The sequence below is a fragment of the Drosophila mauritiana genome, chromosome 2L (genome assembly GCF_004382145.1).
Source record: "Drosophila mauritiana strain mau12 chromosome 2L, ASM438214v1, whole genome shotgun sequence".
Taxonomy (NCBI): Eukaryota; Metazoa; Arthropoda; class Insecta; order Diptera; family Drosophilidae; genus Drosophila; species Drosophila mauritiana.
In genome coordinates this window covers 1,373,425-1,398,991 of record NC_046667.1, presented here as the reverse complement: position 1 = coordinate 1,398,991, position 25,567 = coordinate 1,373,425, and the positions used below count along the sequence as shown (strand labels likewise).

Below are 25,567 nucleotides of genomic sequence, written 5' to 3'. Positions count from 1 at the left end.
GGTGGTGGGTCAATCGCAGTCGGCTTGAGAATCCGTCGGGGTCATAAAAATTATCGCCTTCAACACAAAGTTGCAGGGTTGACAGCCTTGGCAACCTTCTAATGCCACTCTGGGGAGCGTTTTTCCAGCTAACTGGACTGACTGCACTTCTCTCTCCCTTTCTGTTTTTTTTTTCTTTTTTGACTCCGGGGGTGGCAGTCTATCCTTTCCTTTGTCTTGGCCGTTTATGTTGGCATTTTTTTGTGTTTTTTTTTGGGTGCCTGGAAAAAGCCTTTCGGCTCTTGTGCAATTTTCTCATGTGCATTATGCGAAAATTGGGCTAAGTAGCGGTCTCTGGCTTAGTTTTCCTACTTTCCCGGGCGAAGAAATGGAGTCAAGTGCTGTGGCAGCTCCGTAGCATGTTATTTGTTCAATCACATGATTGCCCTACCAATCGCCCGGCACTCAACGAGATCTCCCATTTGCTCCCAGCTGCAGGCTAGATAATGAGGGGTCTTATGGGATAGTATCCATGCCATAGCTTGCACCGATACGTTGGCACACAGTTTGGGGCAGGAATGTGATTGAAAGTCGGGCCAATGTGGGTGGAGGTGTTGCAAGTCGGCTGGCGAAAGGTCTTGCGGATAGCGACGTACTTCTAGGAATATTCGAAAATACCGACTGGCACAGGAGTGATAGGTTTTCAGTAATATGTAGTTTTACTTCTAATAATGAAATCAATTTGGATCGAATTCCTTAGAAAACACATAGCCACTCCTTGGGGAAAAGCATTTACTTCTAATTGCAACCAACCGTGGCTTCAGTACGCCTCTCCTAAGAGCATTCGATCTCCAGTCGACTATTTGCCAGCCAAACAATAATTAATTATTTAAAACAACAGGCTTACGACGACGGCCAGAACCCAGAACGCAGAGCCCAGAGACATCGGTCTGGAACTCTGGAAGTCTGAAAGGCTGAAAGGCGACTTGGACATGGTCAGCTGGGTAGTCGGAGCCAAGTTTTGCCTACGCAAAGATTTTTGTTATTTCTTGCTTCCTGGAGATCTGGAGACCCAGGCTGACAGCCAGTCCAGTCCAGTGAACAGTGTGTATATGTGGGTATATCTGGGTGCTGGTCGTACTTGATATAGCCGTGGGTTTTATGTACATTTTGTTGCCGTTGCTCGGCTGCGATATTAAAAATAAAGGAAAATTAAGCCTGGCAGCCGCGTAAAATGCAAACTTGCATCCGAAATGTTGCAGTTATGCCAGTTGGCGTTTAAAGCCGTTGCTGTTGGCCACATTTTTGCATGCAATGCAATGCAGTGCCTGGAAAATGGTTATTCGTTTTTCGAGAAGGCGTTACTGCTGGATTTTCCGAAAAGTTTTTTCAGCCCGTTTATATTCGTTCGTGGTGCTTAGCTCGGAGCAAATCTGAGTCGAGCTTGGTGAGAAAAAGGTTCGCAAATTGCATTGGAAATGCTTTGTGCAAAGGAGTTTTTTGTGGAGAAAGGAGCTCGCGGAGGGCTGTAACTGGAGGAGGATATGCAATTCTGGTGGGGTCAATCAACATGGAAATTTGATTCACAAGTTATGGGAAAAGCAGTGCGGGAAACCGACTGGAGAGAGGCATATCTCTGGGAGATTCATTGAAATCTTAGCTTCAGAACTATCCTAAAGAATAAATTAATGCTAACGCCAAAAGCCAACCATTATTATCCTTTGCCTGCAGGAAAAACAGTTTACAGCTAGGCGAAATGAGTTAACTGGGTGGATCAACAAGTTTCGCTCGGCTAATACGTATTTAATTACACAAATCTGAAATTTCCTGCTGTCCCGAAAAGAGGTTTGTCTTTGTCTTTGTCATTTATCCTTAAGCAAGTCGTCGTCGCCAGAGATTTGCATATTTGCACTTGATGAGGTTGCTGCTGCTGCTGCAAGTCGCAAGTTGCAAGTTGCTGCTGTGGCAGACATGGCCGCCAGCAATCGCCATTTGGGGTTCGGTTGGAGTTCGGGCTGGGGCTTAAGTTTCAGCTGCCTACGCGCGGCGAGGAAATTATGAAAAATTTTCAAAGAATCGCCTTGAGTCATCGTTTGCAGTCAGTTGCCACAACGTTGGCGTTTGGGTTTTTCTCTCTCTATTTTTGCCTCTTTCTGAGTGGGTTCGAAAAGTTTTTATAATTTGTTAACAAGCCCAAGGAGATCGGCGCCGTGGAGTCCGCAATGCCGGCAATTATGACAAGTTGACAAACGGCTTAATCTCAATCGGCGACTTGCTGTGCGATCCTCGAATCACCGAAGATGCGCGGCATTTAAATCAATGAGAGTCCCGACTCTCGATTCGATTCGATTCACTGCGACTAGACTCGACTCGATTGTCCATCGCTGGACGTTTATCGCATTGCGGATATCTAATATCTGGAGGGGACTACGACGGCGACTGCGACTCCGACTCCAATGGGAACTCCAAGTCCAAGAGCCGTGTCTAAAGTCTTGCCAGCGAGTGCGACACATGCAAATTGGCCAATGTTGCTAAACAAGTTTCGCGGTTGTTGCATTTGCGGCTTGTACTCACCTGCGTACGACGACAACGGCTACAGCAACAACAGCAAGAGCAAGTTGCAACAACAGCAGCGGCCACGACAACAAACATGCAAAAATTGGATTGCTGACTCTGCGTGCAAATAAGGCAACAACAAGGTGAAGTTAAAGCCAAAGCAAGTTGGCTATAAAAAGGCGCTGCCGTTGCAGACAATCAGCCATAAATCTAAATGACTGTCAACCCAGGCGAAACCTACAATGGAGCCTTGTTCTTGCAGCAGCAACATGTTGCCAGTCCCCCCCACCTCACCACTTACTCACTCCCAACTCACGCTCATTTGCTGCCATCGGCGGCCGCTGATAAGACACTAAAATATGCTAAAAAGCTAAAATAAACTTGATATTGATATTGCGGTGGCATTGCCAGTGCCATAAAGCAGAAAGCATTTAGTTAGGGATCATGCACCAGATGGAACTCATACTACCTGGAAAAGGGGGATCCTACTATTGGCCATGCCTTTGGTGTCTATTATGCGGCAATAGACGGAGACACCATGTGGCACCAACTAATTCAAATGGTCAGCTAAATGTGCAGATAGCTCTCTTAGTAAGTGCTAGGATATTATTTTTACATTTTATGGTTATTATGTAGCGGTTCTAATTGCTTTTGGTTAGATAACGAAATGATCTTAATACTTTCCTGTTTTGTATTTATTTAAATACAACATATGGGGCACTCAAGATTACTACGTTTAAAATATTCAACAACTTCATTTCTCTGCACCACTACTCGTAAACCTCTCAAACAAATCACGCATAAATTTCCCATGAATTTTCTCGGGTAACCAGAGCCTGGTCACCAGAGTTAAGCACTTTTAATTCAGGTATCGCCGCATCGGATTGTGTTTTATAATTCCTTTTTTTGTTCTCCGCAGCCAACTGAAAAATAAACCCAGAGTGGGCCGGGTAACCTGCCCACGTCCGTCTGGAGATTTGGTAGCTTTTGCCATTCAACGAGTTTGTCATAAAATTAATTTGGTTTTTAGTTGGTTACTTGATGATGAGGACGGTCCACCGGGCAGTCAACCTGCTCTGCGGCGCAAGATTTTACTGGTTTTCCCTCCGCACTCTGTGGCTTTGGTTTTCCTTTATTTTGTGCTTTTTCACCGACTTAATTTATTGCACTTTTGCGATGACGGCAAATGGGGAAATGCGATATGCCAATCACTCCCCAGTGCGGCGACACTTTCCCAACTCCCCGCTTCTTCTGAGGGGCATGCATTTAAGATAAGGCCTCACTTGTCGCCTCTCGGCATTCCGACTTCAACTGGCCGATTCCGATTCGTCTTTGTTTTTATTTTAGCAGTATTTACATTTGAAGACCCTCGAAAGACGACTGTCTCCGTGGCTCTGGGATCGTTTCGAGTTACAGAACTCTCCGACATTTGTTGGTGGAATTGTTTACGCTTTGGTAAATGCCAGAGAACTGGCAAACATTGCAATCAGAATTTGGAACTGGGTTAGACGGCGGGTGTGTTCGTCTCCGGGGGAGCAAATATTTGGCTAGCTGACGCACCTTGTGGGAAATGGGTTTTGAATTTCGGGGAAGGCAGCCTTGGTGCAGTTCTGCGTACAATTATTAACCCCTGAGGGGAGCCGAGGAATCCGGCTTTTGAAAATAATTAAAAGTGCAGCGGCAATTAATCAAGCGAGCGAAGGGAGGCCAAGGGATCTGGGAATTTGCATAGCACAGATCGCTGATCGGCGATCTTAAAGTGATCGCCCGACAGCTGAGTGATCTTTCTTTATCTGAGATTGATGCACATCGCGTGCAGGGCCAGCCATCCAGACATCCAACCATCCAGCCATCCAACAGATCCACGGAGACCATATCTCGATCTCTGGGCAGCCGCAGCATGATCATTAATAAACCGCTGTGAGCTGTCAATAGGCATCAACGTCCAGCGATCCGCGATCTGCAATCTGGAATTCGGGATCCGCGATCTCTGGGGGGAGTGTGGGGAAAACTGGCTGAAATCAACACGAGGATCAGCCGGACTGACAGTGTTTGGCACTCGGATTGGCTGTGATTCGGTTCTTGTGACAATTGCCAATTGCTGCTGGCCGGGTGATAACTTTATTTGATCGATCTCAACGGAAATCGTTGCGGGAGCCCCGTCGGTTCATAAACATCATTGCATTGCAGCGCATTTTGTAAACATTCTCAGGCCGGGGCTAAAAGTCATAATAATTGCCCGACAGCAGACATCCAAACACGTCGTTGTCTTATAAACAAAAATTCAATAATGCATAACAAAAAAGGAGGAAGGACTGGGGTACATGGGAACGAAGGAGCCTTTGGGCTGCCTTCGGGTCTCTGCAACATAAAATAATGATGATGAAAACGTTGCACATGCCGGGCTGCCGGGATGAGTCGGCTGACAATGATGAGGCATGATGACAGACCAACAAATCGAAGGTTTCGCAGGCTGCATGCTGCAGGCCAAAGTTGCCACTGTTGTATGTTGTTGGCGGTGGTGATGTTGCTCCTCCTGCTCCTGCTGCCGCTGCTCCTTGTCGGTTTCACAATCGACAGCAATCGTCATCGTTACCACAACACAACACAGTGGAGCACATTGTAAAACATCCGCACAAAAGGGCTTAGGTCCATGGGCAGCAGCAGTTGCAACTTAGTAGGGGAAAAAAACGATGCCCCTTTCAATGATGGGAGAATTTGCGTTTGCGGCATGTGTGACAATCATGTTTATGCGTGGCGGGAAATCGTGAATACATCATAATCATAAAATCATTAGAAGACGGCCAAAATGTAGAATCAATTTAGCATGATCATGGCAACTCACATGCAGTTAGCATCATAATTGATTCATAATTTCCTCTATATATATATATATTCTCCCATATCGCCAGCGAATCCTACTCATCCGCTTATTTATCTCCATGCCATTCGTTTTTATGAGCAAATCCTTTATCAGTCAGCGCATAACGCATAAACCCCATTGCAATATGTATCTCCCTGATCCCCTCGAACCCCCATCAATTTTCTGTCTGTCTGCCCCACACGCACAGTAAAAACGACAGAGAAAACACGAAAAAAGCGAAAATCTGCCGTCGGGCAGAAATTAATTTTTCATAATTTTTTTGCGCCCTTTCTGCTGTTGTTGTTATCGCAACTTGTTCGCCAGCCCCGCTGACCCCTCCCAACTCCGCGCCACTGACTTTGGCCATGTTTTGTGAAAATATCTGCCGTCGGTTCGGGTCAAGGTTGAGTGAGTAAAGGGGGGCACGGCTTTTCGTGTTATTATTAAAGTTGATTGTCAAATGCGGCCCTTAAGTGATTTTTATAGGGCTTTAATTGGGCGAGGACCTCGGCGGCTGGCCCTTTTTGAAGCTGCCCCAAAGGGACGTCGACTGGGAAAAGGCATGCGGCTTAATTACTCACAGTAGCCAGAGGCCAGGAAAATATCTTTTCTTTTTGCCCCATTCCTCACGTATCTGCAAGGGGAATGGCAGTCGGGAGTATCTCATTCAAGGTGCAAACTTGCGCGCGACATTCTGTGTTGCTGCTGTCGATGTGGCTGCTGCAGTTGTTGCTGTTGGCCGACTGTTGACAGCATGACGTGACAACATGCAATGCAAATCGTGTGACACGATGCCCCAAAGGGTTAATGTATAAATTACATTTTTGCACTCACAAGGCCGGACATATCTCTATTAGCCGCGCAGATACAGCTCCGATTCGGATACAGATGCAGCTACAAGGTGGGTCAAGACCCACGGAATGCGTAGGGGAAGCAATAACAGAAGTTGCCTTAACCTGGCTTAGCGAATTTTCACGCTCTCCCACACACACGCACACACGAAAAGGAGGACTTGGAAAAGCAATAAGCAAGGGAAAACAAAGACCAGACATAAAAGTTGTATAATTTCGCATTGGCAGGTCTAATCCCACCAGGTAGAGAAACCCACACACAAAACGCACACCTAAGTCCCCCCACGAAAAGTATTTATGATTATATATTTCTGGCTGTTCCTTCGTCTTGGCCAAAACCAGCTGCTTTTGATGTTGTTTTTTCTGTTGAGCAAATTAAATTTTGTTGGCCAAAAGTTTTGGCAATAAAATTTAACAATTCCCCGTCTACAATTTTTACGATTAGCTCCGCCGCTTTTGGAGTGCTGCGGCAACAATTTCCATCTACAATTTCGTTTAATGCGAGACCAAGAAGTTGCCTAATTGTGGCGGGAAAATCTATTTCACTGTCCGCTCGCCTGGAAAATGGCCGCAAAGCAAGGTCAAAGGCAATTCGAGCCGCTCAAGGAGTGGAAAATCTGAGGTCTCTGCTGCGTAGGTAGAGAATTCCAATGGTGCAGCGGCATCGTCGTCTCACAGCTCGAAGAAAAGAAAACCTAGCCGAGCCAAGTCAAACAATGGTGGAAAAACAAGGAACGCATTCCCCGCATGAGCAAGTCATAAATTTTCCCCGAAAAATAGAGGAAAACAATAAAAACGAACCCAACAAAAGGAGAACACGAATCGAAGCAGCATTGAAAAGCAAATAGTCCCAGAAAAGAGGCTGAAAAGGTTCTCCATGGCGACAGAATCCGAACTTGAATCCCAATCCGCAGAGTAGGTAGGCGACCCATCCAGTCGATGGATAGATAACTGCACTCGTGGGCTGGCCAAGTATCTAAAGTATCTTAAGTAGGTTTCGCCTTAGGTAGTGAAGCCATGGATGCAGGTGTCATTTGGCCCAGGGCACAGTCTTCACTCGAAGATTGGCTGGAGAGGCGAAGGGAAAACCATATGCCGAGGAAATTGGAAAGGAAACTGTATTAGGATTAGATATTTGAGGAACTCCTGCTGACAGAGTCCTAAGATCTTTTGTGCAGATGGAGTACTATGCTTTGTAAAGGCAGCTCAGAAACCTGTCTTGATAAAAACTAGGCTGCTAGCTGTATTATAGGAGCTCCCATCTTAGGCAGCCTTACTGATCAACACATACTTCCTCTCTCTGGGTTTTCATGAAAATGTGCCGTTCAGACGGACCGCTGCTGATACATAAACTCTGTATGCAGGCACTTAAGTGATCGCTAAACGAACGCATTCGACCAGCCCCAAATCGCATTATTCGCATGCTCTCTAAGAGATACTTCCTCCTCGAGATTCCGGGCATGAAACGCTAAACTGCAAACTCCAGACCGCAGACTCCACTTAGACAAAGCGATCATTCAAATTTCAGTCTTTAGTCAAATTACAGACTCTTTGGGGTTCGTTCCTGGGGTCTCGTATCCGTATCTGTGCAATTTCGAGCTACAAATTTGGCGCCCACACAGATACACACTCAAATAGCCGAAAATGGCAGCTAATTGGAAGTAAATCGAGTTAAACTTTCTTTCGCTAAGCCGAAAAACAAAAACGCCGCGAATTGCACGCATGAAGCCCGGGGCATTTTGAGATACATGGTATCTTGTGTTGTGTATCTCATAGTTTGCATAGCTAATTAGCCAACTTCGGCTCCGCAGTTGCCGTTGCTCAAGTCGGTCTTTGATCATTGATCAGCGTCGCAGTGCCAAGGCTAACGAACCAAATGTATCTCGTGGAACGTTCTCACATTAGTCACGCGTTTAACATATTTTCGTTTCGTTTCGAGGTCCGTTTTAAATTTAATATATTTCGTACCTGCAGAAGAGGACAGGAGGGTATGTTCGGGGGGTCAATGTATGCAAATATTTTAAGCTGCAAATCCAGCGTGCGTAACCGGGAAGAGACAACAAAATTATACACTGCGCGGAAACTCTACGCAGAAATTTAGTCAACTTCAGAGTGTTTTAATCCAACTGTATAATCCTGTATAATCAATAATCCATCTTAATCGTCTAGTATCTGCACAATCATTCTAGATCTTCTCTAGATCCCCTAGATGTTGGCAAAAGTAGACTATTTTCCTCAGTGCTGAGATGGAGATCCAGAGCCAGACCCGTACCCATCTGCATATGCTAAACACAGGGTCCGGCATTGTTTCTTCCTTCCCCTCGGCGCAACTCCTCGCCCATCGCGAGCACTTTTCTTGTATCTGATTTGCGACAGTCAAGTCAAGCCGCGCTATCTGCTGCCTTGGCTCCTTTGGGCCCCCCTTGCCCCACCTCGGTGCGGCTGAATATGGTAAAGAAGCTTTGGTAAAATGCTAGCGAATTAGGAACGCGGAATGCGATCGATACGTGCAACAGGGAGCAGGCAGCAACATGTTGCACATGCCGCAATGTTGCTGCCGCTGCTGTGCTGCTTCGTTTACCTGTGGTGGTCAAGAGCAAGAGCGACTCAGCCCGATTCGTTTCCCATATTGCTAATGCGCGGAGCTCGGGCCGCAAAGTCGTGCTCTTGGCCACTTGGCCACTTGGGCAGCTGGACTCCTTGGACTGCGCGGCCATGCCAAATGGAGTCTCCCAATGGCAATTAAGGAGCCCAAAACGTTCTGTGTTCTGCTGCCTGTCCGAGGCATGTCTCTTATTGTTGCTGCTGCCGCTGCTGCTGATGTTGCAACTCGCAATTCTTAACGGTAATTATGTTGTTCGTTTTGGCAGGCCGCATTTTGCGTAGCCCTCTGAAATGGATTGAAATTCCCCAGTGGAGTGGAGTGGAGTCGCGGTTCTTGTGTTAAATTGGATTAATTTGACAGTAAAATGCAAATGAGCCAAATGCCCAATGCCAAATGCGAAATTAAACTTTTAGGCTGCCACTCGCGAGAGGAGTACAAGAACTTTGGACATGTTGCTGGCAACAAATTATCATGCTCCTCGCGAATCCATTTCTCCTGCTGCCTTTTAAAATAATCAACATGTTTTTGGGCCGCAACTGCAGCAGCAGCAGCGGCAGAGGCACAGGCAGAAGAGGAGGCACATGTTGCTGCCGTGCAACAAGCAACAAGCAAAGTGCAGCAATAATTTTAAATTGAATTTTTTGCTTTTGCTTCTGCTGCCGCCGAAGTAAAGCAAAAGCAAACAAATCTGCCCGAAAGAGCAGACAAGTTTTCTCGGTTTCTTGGCGGTTTTCATCCTGCCCCCCAGTTGCCGGGGGGCAAGTCTTGGAGTTACTGCTGCCCTTTGGCAACATGCATCACCGAAGTCGGCGTCGTTTTTCATATTTCTGCGCTCACATGAGTCGCCAGTTTGCTGTTCTTTTTTGCAATTTTTAATTCATTTTCCTTTCGGTTTTTTGCTTTGCTTAGCCAGAGATTGCTTAATCGATTTGCCATGACTCGGGCGCCAGCAGCAACTGATAAATTGTTTTGCCATGTGTTTATTAATTATAGCGAAAATGGAATGTCAGATCTTGGGGAGGGGCGGGCTCTAAGAACTCTATCAGTGGAGGCTCCTCCAGGTGGTCCATGTTGCAAACATGCTGCCAACCCGGGAACCCGCCAACGAGCCCAAACATTCGTCTCTGTGCAGCTCATTTTGGTCATTTACAAATGGAAATTGCATTGATTTGATGTTGCAGCAGCAGCGGGTTGTATCTCTGTCCATGCCTGCCTCCCATCGCCGATGATCCGTAGGCCATCCAGTACCCAGTACCTAGTATCCAGAATCCACTTTGATGATATATTGCCGCCCAGGTAACATTCTTCCCCTTCGATTGGCCATATTTGATGCCCGGCTACAAGTTACAAGTTACATGACGTTGTCGTTGTCTCCGTGCCTCATGTTGCCGTTGTCTCCGCTGATGTTGCTGCTTTGTGCTTAGAGTTGCTGCTGCTGCAAGTCGCAGAGTTTTTGTTTGCATTTATTAGCATTTTGCCCTTTGCTGCCGCTGTCGCCTGTCAGTTGTTGCTGCTGCTCCCGTGTGTGGCAACATTTTCAATTCAATTATATTTCATGTTCATGTTGCATCGATTTACATTATAATTTGTGTCTATGGCGGAAGTCATTTGTGAGGCGGAAAAAACTGCAACACAAACTGGCAATCAGAGACTTAAGCTGCAGTGGCAAGCCGTTTAGATATGGGGATATATACAGTTTATTCCGTTCCCAAATCATCCGCGCTTCTTAGGCCTCATGAGAGCCCACATCTTAATCAAGTTCCCATTCTCGGAAGATTTTTCCAGCCCACCACAATCTCACTCATTAGACTCAATAGTTTTCTGTAACAAATCGGCTCATAATTCCATGATTAGTCAGGCCAGAGCCTAGAGTTTTCCCCGCATATGCATTTCCCAGCCAATCTTAAGTGTCTCTTTTCATTGAGCGCATCGAATTTCCCGCGCGATGACAGCTGCTCCGAATATTAAACAAAAATAGACCTAAAATGCTGGAAATATTTCAGCAAGTAAAATAAATATTTCATCTGTTTATTTAAGAAGAAAACTTTCTCTGACACCTTTGACTTCGGCATATGGCCAGTCAATCACCCAATGCGCCCATCAATCAATCAATTAGAGCGCTTTTCTTTGGGAAAAGCCAGGTTAAAGCGCGTTAAAGTTTCGGCCGTCCAGCGCCGCACTCTTAATGTTTATCATAATAAGCTGAGTAAACAGTTGCTCCCAAGACTAATGAGGGGCCGAGTGGGAAAATGGGGGCGGTAGACCTTCATGATCTAATGTTATGACAGCTCATCAAGTGTCAGCGCAGAATGCTGCCAGCGCCAAAGGAGCAGCAGCAGCAGAGGATGGTCTCTAATGACATTTACTTTTAACGCTTATTAAATGTTGTGTGTGCCAGTGCCAAAGAAGCTTAAATCAGTCTGTCCGGGGCAGGGGCAACGGCCCTCGACTGGACGTTAGATGAGGATAATAAGGGTTCGTTTTAATGGCTTTTTGCGCCCCGAAATTAGCTCAAGGGTTGCAGAGTATTCGAGTGCCCGGGAGGAGAAATGTTTGCGAATTTTCTCGTTTTAGTTGCCACTTTCTGGGGCTTAGTTGATGTATTTTTAAAATGTAGTCTTAAATTGGGGAAATACCTTCTTGGAATGGAAGCAGCGCTTCGTTCCGCCTCAACCACGCATCTGCCCGCGACGCATCTCATTTCATTTAAAAAGTATCTTTGTAGCTTCCCCCTCTTCCGAACCAATTTGTATCCCTTCCGCTCGCGCTTTAATAACAGCAATTTGTATCATCATCAAGTCTGTTTTCTCGACTCCAATAATAACGCTTAGAATCTGTTGATTTTCTTCCACTTGGCTCTTGGTCCCCTGGTTGTTTTCTCTTTCGATGCGATTTCATGGCTCTTGATTAACGTTGTTTCGGCTTCGTTTTGTGTCGCTTAAGCTGCTGGTACTTCAGTTTTCGGACAATGGACCAGTGCCAAAAAGCCTATTAGCTTTTTGATTTCCTCTTTCTCGGGGCATGAGCCTCCGAATCGGCGGAGGAGGTTCAGTGAACGCTCCGTACGCCTTATAATTATGCGCTTTTGGCAATTAAACGACATCGGACCCGCCCACCGCCCCCTTCCACTGGCTCCCTCGGAATGGCTGGCTCCAAATATGGCTAGTGTCATAATTCTTGTCAAAAGCCAACCCCCAAGCGACTGAAGTCCGCAGACGACGACAGAAAAAGCGACGAGGGGCAAAAAAACTGCATAAACATTGCTGATTGAAATCAACTTTGGCATGAAATCAATCATCGCAAGAGACGGCAACCCTTCTTTCTTCTCCTGCTATATATATATATTCCCATTTTTTGGTTCAAGTCTCGCCGTTGTCCTGCCATCCGCTTATCCGACTTGGAAATCTCGCCCAGGGCCGATGAGGCTGTTTATTTTTTCGCTTTTTATTTCATCGCTAAGTGAATACCCTAACCAAAGGGTATTCATTAACAATAAGATCGCCTAGGAGTGGAACAACATTAAGAGATATAGAAATTGTTAATTAAATTAAATTCTTATGGATCATTGCCCAAAAGCTGAAAGTGTTTTTCTAAATCAAAGTCAACTAAGCACGTATGTTTACATCTATTGAACAGAGCATTAACTTATTGGTTCTGCAAATATGTGAAATCGATGCCTTTTGTTCAGAGAGTACCACGAAATCGTTGGGCTGGAAATCACAATACACCATCCATTAGAAATTTCACTGGAATACCATTCTAAGGGTATTTCCTCTTCGACCTCGTGTCTTAATCATCCCTCCATCTCGCCCAATCCCCTTGGTCAGTGTTGAGTTTCGCGCTTCGAGTGGCCCTGGATTGTGGATTCCCGATTCCTTCGTCTGGCCGCAGGACATGCAACATGTGACATTGAGAGCCCCAGTCCGCTTTGTTAGTGGCCACTCCAGTCGGCGGAGAGTCGGAAGGTCGGAACCCTCGCCCCAGATCGCTGGCTTATTTATGATCATAGTCGGACGGATGCGAGTATTCGCTGCCGTTTTTCAGCTCATTTATTCATATTTACATTTAACATGCGTTTTTCTCTAACGAAGTCGGCGTAAATCGATATTCAATAAACGACATCTGTGAGCATTTTTTCCGACTGCCTTGCCTTTTGCTGGTTTTTGTGCTGCCCCAAGTCGACCCGACCCTCACTCTTACCCTGCTCGATAATGATCTCTTTGTTGGATTGGAAGCAGGAGGACTGAGAGGCAGGCAGCTGGCGGTACGGATCCGGGGGTTATAACATAGATGCATATCTGTCAGGGATGTCAAAACGACAAAACATAATTTATGCTGCACATGCGACAGTCCGTCCCATAAACGAGGTTTATGTGCAATTGTTTTATGGCTCTGGTTTGAGACTGGTTTTCGGATTCGGGAGCTTCTGTTTCTGTTTGCCTCTCTGCGGCTCAAGATTTCCACGAAATCAACAGGGCTACATTTCCAACATTTTCCATGCAGCTCATGATTCACTAATAAATATACCTTCTTTCTTCTCTTTCTAGGTAAGCAAAAACAAACTCATAACGATCTGCTGGAGAGATCTATCTGACTGGCCACCGATAGATGGGAATTCCAATTCAAATGTGGAGCATTTCGGTTTTGGAAACTGTGTCGCAGCCATAAATCAGACAAGCCATTGACACATTTCCTAGAGCTTTCGGGTTGTATTTTTAACAGTTCCAACATCTATCAAAAATAATTAATAGAAAACTTGTCGAAATGTCAATGGGCATGACAAATGTAATTAATTTGAAGCCACGAGAAAAATTTGACAAATTATGAACTTTGGTGCTTTTACATCACCCAAATGAATTTATTCTGGTTTTTAACTCGGTTTCAGGTTTCGTTTACCGCACAATGCGAACTGTGAAATTGTTCAAATCGGCTTATGAAATAGGCAAATTAAAATCTAAATAAAATACAATTAAGAGATTAGGCCGAATGATTAATTGGATTTTGGCTCAAACTTTTTTGTTCCGCGCAGCCGTTTTTTCATCTATTATTTAGTTGTCACAATACATACTCTATATGGGTCGGGCACATTGGTTTCGATATGAAATCGTACGAACTTTGACAGGTGATAATGACAGACTTGATGGCATTATACTTAATTCTTTCGAGGGTGCGAGGACTTGTAGTTTTCTGGGGTTGTATTCCATATTTTTCAGGGTTAAAAGTGCGGAACTTGAGGGAGTGACTTATTAGAGTGAGCTCCATAAGTGTAAATAAAGTAGATATTTGAAGTTCAAGCCTGTATCTGTAGAGTAACTCAATCGCGATCTCCCACCATTCTCACCTTCATTATGCGCAGTATTCACCATACATCATCTTTATCACTTCATCTTTTGACAAATGATCTCATATTATAATGCAGATTTCGGATTAGCATAGCTCTTAGCTGGCTCCACAATGAATGGGTATGGGTAGGATAAGGTTGAGTTTTATTTTTTCGGTTACATCATAAGCCAGTTAAACGTTCTCTTGGCCAATGCAGTTTCTCAATAAAGCAAACTGCGGCCCACTCAGAAACCCTTTTCCATTCACACAAATGGAGCCAAAAAGGACGGCGAGATAGAAAACGAAGATATAAACTATATGAAAGAGTTGATAAAAAGCTGTGCAAAAAATATGACATTGATAGTCCCCTTTCCCAGCCATATGGGTCCCTTTTTGCGAGCACCTCTCATATATATTTATGACTGGGGACTGGATTGTAAATACGCTGGCTGGAACCTTTAAAAGGATTTCAGTGTTTTTCATTTATGAAATTATTGATAAGAGCCGCGGCGCACTGGCGAGCTTTTTGCGGCGGTTTCTTTTTTAGCTGAAATGCATATTTTGCTGATAAGCGAAGCGAGTGCGAGGAAACTTGGATCCCAAATTCCCCTTGGCGGAAAGTGGTTTTCCCCTCCCGCCGACAGGAAAAAACGCACACACTCACATGGGACTCGAATGTCGAATTTAATTAACAGCGCAAAAGTCGCACAAAAATGGAGCAAGCAGAGAACCCCAGGAAAACCCCTTCAGACAATGGAAAAGTTGCTCCATCGGATGCGGGAGGGGGGGTCGGAGGTCTGGGAATTCGTACCCTGTGGCGCCAAATTAACAATATGCGTACAATGTGCGAAAAAAATCTGCAGCGCCAAGACCAAACCAAAACTTAAGCCAAGATGGAGCATCTGAGAGACCGACGACTGTCTGGTCTGGAGCATTTTCCCTGGCACCTTCGGGCGATTTGGCTCATTAGCGACTCCGCCAGACTCGACTCCGCGTGCTCTGGCATAAATTTGACATTGAAAATGGGAGATGAAAACGCTGCAGACTAGACAAATGGCTCCGGGAACAGTGGTTAGTGGTTATCGGTGGTTCTGAGGAATCAGGAAAGTTGCCTCAGGAAATTTGACATTTGTACAGGGGAGTTGAATAATATTTTCAATATTCTTTCAAAACATTTACAACGTCTTCAAACCACTGTAGCCATCCCAAGTCTAGAGTCCTCAGCAGGGAGTCGCCTGCGGTTTGCCGTCTCTTGTTTTGCCTAATCAAATGCTGCGCCCAACGGGATTGACTCCAGATGGGAGAGGAGAAGAGGTCCTTGAGGGTTCATCTGGGTGCAGGGATTGAGCCATATGTTCCCCTTCTGCGTATTAATATGCGTGTATAGCCAAACAACATTTTGAATAATTTATTTGATTTTTTGATTTCTCGAGCATTCCTTTTTTGCTGTCGCCGTAATAACGAAAACAATAAAAGCCGAAGTCGAAGTCATCGAGGGGAAAAGCAGGGAGCAAGGACATAAGCGTATGAGTTTCCCGGAGGTTGTTGAAAATCCTCACATTATGGACCGTAATCCCTGTTGGTTTATTGCGGTTTTTATTGCTGCCCCGGGTTCCATTTGGGCAAATATTTGGCTGCTCCTCTGGCCGTCGGTGCTGGGTTTCCTTGCCCGCCCAGGAACCAACCAGAATCCAGTTCCTTCGAGTGTTCTTGGCCCGATGTGAATATTACATAAATGTGATAATGATTTATGCTGCCGAAGTCCGCCCTCCCTCCACGGCCCACTCTGCTTTCTTTTTTTCTTTCCCGAGTTGGCCCACATCCGCCGTGTTGGTAGGTAAATACCAGCATTTAAATAATTGGCAACCGGGCAGCTTCCGCTGCAGGATGTTGTTGTTCTTCTGAAACCCCCGGCTTGTTTTCCCTCCCGACCGTCTAAGCAAACAAAAAACAACAATAACCAGGAGGCGAAGACGCAGAAAAGCAAACGCAAGGCGCGCAAATACAAAAGCAAACAAATATAAACAGAAAACAATGAGTAACAAATTTTCCTGAAACATTGACATTTGAACGCAACGCGAAATGTGGCGACTCAAAAATTTCCTAAACTCGTATTATAACAAAAAAAAGTTCAAGTAATTACTTAATAATTAATGTATGAAAATGTACATAGAAAGACTTAAAAATTAATGATTTTTTTATCTCCAGGTAAGACCGAAACCATTTTACACCGACTTTATGAATTCCCCCATCAATATTTGGCAGTAAAAGTGAGGGAAAAATAATAAGCGTATTTAGTCTTCACAAAAGCAAGTCGGTAAACAGAAATCCGAAATACCCATGTAAGGAAATAAACAACACCCACTCGTTTTCCCATTTTCTTGTACAAAAGCTTAAGTGGCAAAGTTGTGCAAAAGGCTTACGAACTCCTCAGCTTTTGGAAAGCATACCCCATTTTCCGAGTTGGCTGCCTGGGCGAGTTGCATGCCCATTAAAAATTAAGCATTTCAGCATAAATAAATAAATGCTAGCAGAAAGTTGAAATAGCAGCTACACAGCAACCTCCATCAGCTGGCGGGAAATCAAAAACTTTGCTGTTGCTATTTTGTTGTTACTGTTGCCCGAGAAGTCGCGCTGCACTAAAAGCTTATAAATTATTGTTCAGTTTGTTGTTGAGCCAATGCAAAAACAATAAGAACAACGACAACAATATCGGGGAAAGAAAGAACACTGGAAAAAACAATGCTACAAACAACTTACTTCAAAAAGGAAAAGAAGTACCTATGTTGGTAAAAGCTTTCTGTTCCAAGTGATATATAGGTGGATAGATAGATGTACAAATGACCTAAGATTATAAATTACGAAAACTTGGTTCGACTTCAAGCTAATTTTTTTCGGTGTACGTTAGAAAGGGAGCTCCGAAAATCAAAATGGCACTAAAACAGGAGCAGGACTAGCTGGAGCTCAGTTAATTTTTTAACAGACCCTCCTCGCCTGACGTCACAGTTCCCATCAAGGACTTTTCCAACCTGTCGCTTTCCCCATTTTTAAAAATGTGGCAAAATAGAAGAGGCAAGCGCAAAAAGGAAAATGGTTGCAGCAGTACTCAAGCTGCCACAGTTTGACATTCTGTGATTTGTGGGGCCGAACAGCGAAAAAACTCTTACTTTCTGACGAGGGATGAACAAAAGTTTACTTGTGTTTAAGGAACATTTAAATAGTTTCAATAATGGATTTTTGAACATCAAATGCATATTAATGAAGCAGTCTGGAAACTTCGTTCAACATTTCTGTGGCATTTTGTGTTTCATTATAATATTATCATAAAGAATTTACAGGTCTTTGAGAGGAATATAAGAATCCATTGTTGCCCTGTCGAGAACATGTTTTCCTACAAAGCTCTTTAACTGGGAAAACAATAAATGCAGTTACAATAATATACGTACAAGTTTGTGCATCTTCAATTACCTGAACACATGTAGCTTGTATGATGGTTTTCCGGCAGGTTGCTCCCAACAACTCCACCTGTTTGCCGGCCACCTCGCCCCCCACCACCCTAAATTGCGGCTATTCGTTGTTTGATTACAAGTCTTGTGGGTGAGGAGCAACTGGCCAGGTTATTTGCATATGCATTTCGACCAGCTGCTTGCTTACACGTTTAATGTTGCCGTCAGTTGGGAAAGTTGTGATTTTTGTTCATGGTGAGCTTGCGTATGTTGTTGACATGCTAATAATGATGCATATTGGCATAAGATGCTTGAGAACTCCCGGAGTCTGGAGTCTCTTTTAGCACCTAGTGGCCCAAAGTCAAACAACGGGGCAACAGCAAATTAGCAGAAATGCAACAGCATCAAACAGCAGTAGTTGCAGTTGTGAATGCTTCTTGTCTTCTGGTACCCTCTCTTGGGGTATATCAGCTATAAGTTCGTAGAAGTAGTATAAATTTGGTACTGGAAATGATAAAGTCAACATTTTTGGGATGCATCCTTCTAATATCGCACTCTACCCACATACCAACTTTCGTAACGATTCGTCAAGGCGTTCTCGCAAAATCATGACCCACCTCTGGGTAGCTCCCAGTCGAGGGACACGCACTTAATGTTCTCATGTTGCTCCCGAGCTACACATTTCTTTTATGCTTATGTTGGACAAACAGACAAAAACGGCAGCAAACAACAACAAGAACAACAACAATATAAGCTAAGATAACAGACAGCAGCCAGGCGATTTCTTAACAGCGCCCATATACGAAATGCATTTCCTGTTATTATTGTTGGTTGGTGTTTGCTGCTGCAACCCGCAAAACTCCCCAACACGTTAGTGGCGCATTATGAGTTCAGCAGACACAGGCCCCTATCCCCCTCTCTCTCTCACTCTGCGCCCCATCTCGCCATCTCTCTTCCCGCCACAGCGCCTGTCTCTTTCTGGCCCCCAAATGTGAGCGCGATTGTTTGCTTAGGTGCATGCTTGCATGATTTCATCGCCGGCAGCACTTTTTGCCTCTGTTCCTGTTCTGTTGCTGTTTATTTACTCAAAACTTCTTTTACATTCTCCGGAGTTCTTTGCTTACGGTGTATGCATGCATAAATTTCCGTGCCACCCACACACATGTGCATATACTAGCTGTACTTTCACCCACATACGCACAAAGGTGCAGAACAAATGAAGAGCATATACGCCAAATGAGCGTAATTAAGTGCTGAGGAAAAATGGGTAATTGTGTGGTACGGCTGAGGATCTACTGGAAATTTGACTTACTAATTTTATTTTAAATAACATTTCAATTTAAAATTTATCGAAAATACGACAATCTATTGGCTGAAAGTTAGAAAGATCTTTATTTTATTTTCTATCTACTTATCCTTAAAGACATCTTTCTTTGTTAGCAAAGATCTTATATATTTCCGTAACTTTTGATGTCATGTCCTCGTGGAAAACTCCAAGTGCATCTGCCTGTCATTGTTCTGCAGTGCTCCAAGCTTTGCTGCTCGAATTTTCTTTCAGTTTCTGCATTTTTACATGCTATTATGAAAAACTTCAACTCTTTATTTAACAACTGCCGCAGAGACCGTGCGTGTGGAAATTCTTGCTGGAAAGTTTACATTTTACCTGATTTTATTTTTGCATTTCCTTTTGGCTAGCTTATCGAAGTCCTGTCTCCCTTTCGTTTTGCTCTTCTGTGTGGTTTCGTCTGCTTCTGGTGGGATAACAAAAAAATGCTGAAATATTTATTCAACCAGCAGCAGATTTTTGCTTAATTAAATATTTTGTTTGCCGGCAAAGAAAGTTCTGGCAGGTGTTGGTAGCAAAAACTGCAAAAATTCGTATACTTTGTGTGGCGCGTTTTAATAAGCTGAGCGTTGTTGTTGGCATGACAGAACTATTTGAGTATATTTCATCATTTAAATTAGCACACAAGAATGTAGCCATGACAACGAGCTCGTGCAAACAAAAGGGGCAGCACAATCCCTTTTGGACATGGCCAAAATCAGACAATGGCTCAAAGCTCACCACCTCCCCACTTCCCCCTGCCACTGTGAAAGTACAACAAAAGGCTGCTGTCCGGGTGGCAATCACAACAACAACGTTCGCAACGGCAGCAACATCAAAAGCCAAGTACAACAGCAATTGACAAATGTCCAAGGTGCAGTCCTTTCATTTCCCCAAGCCTCTTCCCCTTTTTTCGGTGAAACACATTTGACAAATGTCATCGTTCGTCTGCTGCTGGCTTGAAATAGAATCACTGGGTGCTGATTCAGTGATTTCCCATAGTGATAACAGTGTCACGATGCGATTCGATTTGCATACTGGCAGTGCCAGGGCTCAAAGGTCACGCCTCGGGTGTCGAATTGCGAGCAGATCTAGTTACTGCCTAAGGAAGGGCTTATCGAAACAAGAGATAGCTTAATGGTTAGTCTTCGGAATTAGTTAGCAAGCAAATATTAACTAGCTTTAAGCCCTCCCTCCAACTAATGTACCCACATGGTCCCTGGAAGTGCGTGATTTATTCCCTTTTTGCAAACAGTGATACTCGCCATCTCTATTCCTGTTTGCTCTGGTTTCCCGTGCCTCTCCTGAGCTGCAAGCTCTCATTACTATCCGCTTTCAATAAATCTGGAAAACTTAATTTCCGGCTGAATGATGTTACTAACCAAAGGCATTCCACCTCTGTCCGGGGATTTTCATCGCACTCCTCCTCCGCCGGGCAAACACACACATTTTTCACCTTTAAGCGCTTTTGTAATTACATTTCAGCTGTTCAGCTGTTCAGATGTTGGTTCGGATCCAACTGCTCTCGCCGTCTATCGTTACTTTCTGCTGCTTTTAATAAAGTTTATCTAGCGGAGTCCTTTGTTTCGTCCTTATCGACATGCACAAATTTATGTTTAGTCGGCGGACGGGTCCTTTGTGCGCGGAGCCGAGGGCGGGCAAATATTTTCATGAAGTTAATTGAATTTGAGAGGAGCAGTCGCCTCAAGTGAAATTTCGTTGCTGCTTAACATAATTTCTGGCAGGATTTTAGGGCCAAGGGGTCCTCTGGACCGTGTACTTAATGGCCTCTTAATTGCCGCTGCATTAAGTGACAAAACCTGTTAAGCCGTCAAAGATGAGTTTCGTTTAGGGAACGAGAAATCCCCAGAGATGATCCTCCACATGTGATCCTTTGGAAATCCAACACGCACTCAAGTGGCCTGCTCAGCGTAGGGTTTCCTTGCACACATCCACCTCCCTGGCTGGGAATAAAAGATACGATATTAATGAACGCTTCCTCCTCTTCCATTCCAGGTGAAAATCCACGCATCATCGAGCATCCCATGGACACGACGGTACCAAAAAATGATCCATTTACGTTTAATTGCCAGGCCGAGGGCAATCCAACACCAACCATTCAGTGGTTTAAGGACGGTCGCGAACTGAAGACGGATACGGGCTCGCATCGCATAATGCTGCCCGCCGGGGGTCTATTCTTTCTCAAGGTACGCATCATAACCAATCAACTCATTCCGCATCGGCTCTATCATTATGGCCCTTACAGCTGTCGAAGGCAGCGGCGAAGGAGGCGGATGAGGCGTGGAATTCCTTTATTTGGGTTCCCAGGCCGAGTCCTACTCCTCGAGTCCCATGTGAAACGCAACATTTGTGCATAAGCAGTTCGTGTGTCTTCTGCTGCTTCTGCTTTTTTCGGCCTGCCCATATTATTTTATGGGCTTCCGTCTGGTTGCACTTTAGTTGATAGGGAAAACAACCTGATGAACAAACAGAGATCTCGTTGGGGTTAGACGCCGAGCAACCCCTATATCATTTCGTGCGTGCACATTGCGCCATTTCAGCTAACGAGACTCCTCGAAGTCCCCAAACTCCGATGGAAAAGGGGTGTCGTCTGTCTGTCTCTCCATCAGCCATTGCAATTTCCTCGGACTCTGTTTATATTAAATTCCTACTCGTTTTTCTTTCTTTCGCCGCTATTTTCATTAAATGCAACAAATTCACTGTGCTTTTGTTATTGTTTTGCTGCAGATTAATAATGCCTCAGTGGGTCTTGAATTTGTGTTAAATTTTAAATTTAAATGTAAAAAAACAACCTACTAGAAGCCCTCGAGTAATTCGGCGCAAATGCTCAAGTTGAACCTCGAGGCGAAGCTCAAGTTCAGCAATTCACTTTTATTATTGTCCATAACAATTTGTATTTTTTTGGGGGTAAGTCACCCCGACCCCCGAGGAGATTCGGTTTGTTGCCAATTAAAATTGAAGTGGCCAAGTGATTAAGGCCCAGCTAGGCCAGAGAAGGATGCTACCCCTTGGGCTGGCCTGAATGTATTTTTTAATTAAATTAAATTGCGTATACGCAGACTGGACAATGGGCCCATGGCACGTTTCCCTTTTATTTGATTTCGGATGAGCGATTTTGAGACTTTTTGATCTGACACGTGACCCGGACCGGCCTAAGCCGCCCGAAAAACTACTTAAATCTCTTAACTCGTGTGTCTAATAATCTCTTTCCCCTCGATTCCCCGCAGGTTATCCACTCACGTAGAGAGAGCGATGCGGGCACTTACTGGTGCGAGGCCAAAAACGAGTTTGGAGTGGCGCGGTCCAGGAATGCAACGTTGCAAGTGGCATGTAAGTAAATGCGCTGCTGTTTTGGCAACACTAATTGGTTGAATGTTTTAACAGGAGTACGATTTACATGATAATACACATCAGTTTTGAGTTTTTCATTGAAATTAATTATGGCTTTACCGTTTTAATTTAAATAACTTATCCAGGTATTTCGTACAGTGCTTAGCCAATATAGTTAACCACATCAAAAGCGACACAAATGCGACTTTGATTGATTGAGCCTTAGAGCAAGCCAACATATCCAGCTAATTGGAGGGTTGCATTTTCTGAAAATTACCCCAAATCGGGCAGCTGCATATAAGTCCTCCCCTTTTTACGAGTATTCTATTCCCCTTTTACTCTACCTATAAAACAAAAGCAAATGCATTTATATAAGAAGAAATCTTCTTGCCCCGTAATCGATAGCAAGCTTATGAGAGCTGCGGGGATTGCAGGTTGTTCAAGAAGCAAAGATTAATTAATCCGGTAAGCCATAAAGGATTCCGATTTCAGCTGGGCTTAAAGCCATATAAACTTGACCAGGCGCCATCCTACAAACGTTTCCCTGATAACCGAGTTCGCAACGGAAAGCCAGCGCTGCTGTGTTTTTATTGCAGTGCCTTTGGCGCTCAGTGGAGCGCATTATGCGTTTATTGAAGTGCATTTTGCATTTCGCATTTTACATTTTGTATAGTCCAACCAGTTTGCATTTTCGCTCGATAAAAATGCGAGCACAGAAGATGCAAGTGGCTGGCCGGCGAATAAATAAAAATAAGCATTGCAAATGCCATAGCTTATTAATATTTCCGTTGGCTGTTTGCGAAAGAGAGTTGAGTTCGTTCAAAGCCGTAAACCCTGAGTCCGGCTATCATTACCAAGCTTTTATTGGCATATTGAGGTAGTAGCAGCAGCAGGATCGCGAGGGGGAGCCGGAGGGTCAGGTGGGCCAGGCGGGTCTGGTGGGTCGGGCTTATAAAATATGGAGGAGCATAGCTGTAGCCCGGCAAAGTGGACGGCGCCTCTCGTACACCTGACAGTTATTAATATTGAATCAATCAAAGCTCTTACTCCGGGCGCTTTCCCGTACCACTCGTCAATCTCACTGACATTTTCCCCATCTTTCGCCACCAGTTCTCCGCGACGAATTCCGTTTGGAGCCGGCAAATACCCGCGTGGCCCAAGGCGAGGTGGCCCTGATGGAATGCGGTGCCCCCCGAGGATCTCCGGAGCCGCAAATCTCGTGGCGCAAGAACGGCCAGACCCTGAATCTCGTCGGGAACAAGCGGATTCGCATTGTCGACGGCGGCAATCTGGCCATCCAGGAAGCCCGCCAATCGGACGACGGACGCTACCAGTGCGTGGTCAAGAATGTAGTTGGCACCCGGGAGTCGGCCACCGCTTTTCTGAAAGTGCATGGTGAGTAATCTGCGGGCTGAGAGTCCCTTTTTAATATGCAAGGTTATACAATAACTTACATACCTTGCTGAATGCCCTAGTTCTGCTATGGCCCGTTTCACTAATATCTCTTTAAACACTTTATTTATTTTCTTTTCTGTTTCAGTACGTCCATTCCTCATCCGAGGACCCCAGAACCAGACGGCGGTGGTGGGCAGCTCGGTGGTCTTCCAGTGCCGCATCGGAGGCGATCCCCTGCCCGATGTCCTGTGGCGACGCACTGCCTCCGGCGGCAATATGCCACTGCGTAAGTTTTCTTGGCTTCATTCAGCTTCAATTAACCGGAAATGGCCGGGCAGCCATGTTGGCTCTCTTACTGGGGCAGTTATTCACACATGCACAGGCCGCAATTTCAAATGAAATTAAAGCTTTTTGTTTACCCATGGCTCAAGTAGAGTCGAGGGTTCGTTACACACAGCACTGTGGACAGAAAAATAGGAAACAAAACAAAAAGTTAGTTTATGCGGTTACTTTGGCCAGTGGCTTTTCGTGTTGCCAATTGGCTGCGTTTACGGAGTGCACTGGAAGATATTTCCCAAGATGGTGTTTTTCCCTCTTAGTTGATTAGTTAAAACTACATAGTTCGATATTAACCATAACCACATGCACATGCTCTGAGATTATATAAAATTTGCTTTACTTGGTAGTGCTTGTTCAGTGTATGCAGTTTTTTTTGCAGTGTGGAAAACACCTCTGTAACAACACTGCTCCCCATTCAACTCCTCTTGCTGTTGTTAGTTTGGGTTGACGGTTTGGGTGGTGCGGTTTCGGCCCAGGGTAGCCACCCTCGAACCACTAGCCACGCCCCTTTTTCGCCCTAGCTGGGCAAACACAACTGTAACTTTTAATTCCGTTAATTGCCAATCTCTGTTGGCAGCAATCAACAATTTTGCTTGCACAACACTCGACTGTTGCAATGTTGTCCTTCAGACGGAGTCGCTTGCCAACCCGAAGGGCAGTGCAACTAACCCCTCGCTGAGGGAGACATCCATCCGCCCATCCTCCGCCTGGCCGGCAATTTTCTCCAGCTAGTTTACGCTTCTTTAAAGACCTCAAAGAAAATAGTAGCAGAAAAGATTCCAGTCTGACGTGGGGGAAGGGAAACGGTAGCTCTTCTGACTGTCTCGGTTGTTGTCCTAAACTTTTGTTAAGCAAACAATTGGCACAGTGGCTAGAAATAGAAAAGCGAAAAGGTGAGCTGGTGAGCTGGTGAGCTTGTGAGCAGGAGCAGCCACATTTAAAACCTATTTCGCAGTCAACCAACCAAAAAGAAAGCAGAGTCAGCTCGCCCCAAAACCTTTGTCTTTTCTTTCTGTTTATTGTACGGGGAAAAACCACAAAAGGTGCTCTTCTCCTGGGAGGGCGGTAGTTATAGTCTATGTCGTATCTTGTCTTGGCTTACTTTGCTGCGGTTATTTGGCTCTCCGGCTGTGGAGGATACGGCTTGGCCATTTTTCCGCCACTTGAACTACTAACGAAGTAGAAGCAGAGACAGACAGCCAGAAAGTTTGTTTTTCTTTCGAATGGTTCTGGGCCGGGTCCACTGCCCACCCATTCCACACATCCCCACACACATGATATTCATTTCCCCGATATCTCCATTCTTTCGACAGGTCGTGTGCACGTACTTGAGGACCGCAGTCTGAAGCTGGACGACGTTACTCTGGAGGACATGGGCGAGTACACTTGCGAGGCGGACAATGCGGTGGGCGGCATCACGGCCACGGGCATCCTCACCGTTCACGGTAAGTTAATTGCCCGAATGCTGTGGCCAGCTCCTGGAGTGCACTTGAAAAACATTGGGTGCCAGTTTCATTTTCCTAAACGTTGAGCCCC

The 25,567-nt window shown here is 45.0% G+C and overlaps 1 protein-coding gene across 1 annotated transcript in view; it reads left to right on the top strand.

Annotated features, from left to right (window-relative positions):
* Positions 1-25,567, top strand: part of LOC117148781 (roundabout homolog 2) — a 39,201-nt gene that overhangs the window by 1,732 nt on the left and 11,902 nt on the right. The window contains exons 2-6 of the mRNA XM_033316425.1: positions 20,963-21,153; positions 22,195-22,297; positions 23,408-23,692; positions 23,838-23,978; positions 25,345-25,476. Of these exons, the coding sequence (XP_033172316.1) occupies positions 20,963-21,153; positions 22,195-22,297; positions 23,408-23,692; positions 23,838-23,978; positions 25,345-25,476 (852 nt within the window). The remainder of the gene's footprint in view (positions 1-20,962; positions 21,154-22,194; positions 22,298-23,407; positions 23,693-23,837; positions 23,979-25,344; positions 25,477-25,567) is intronic.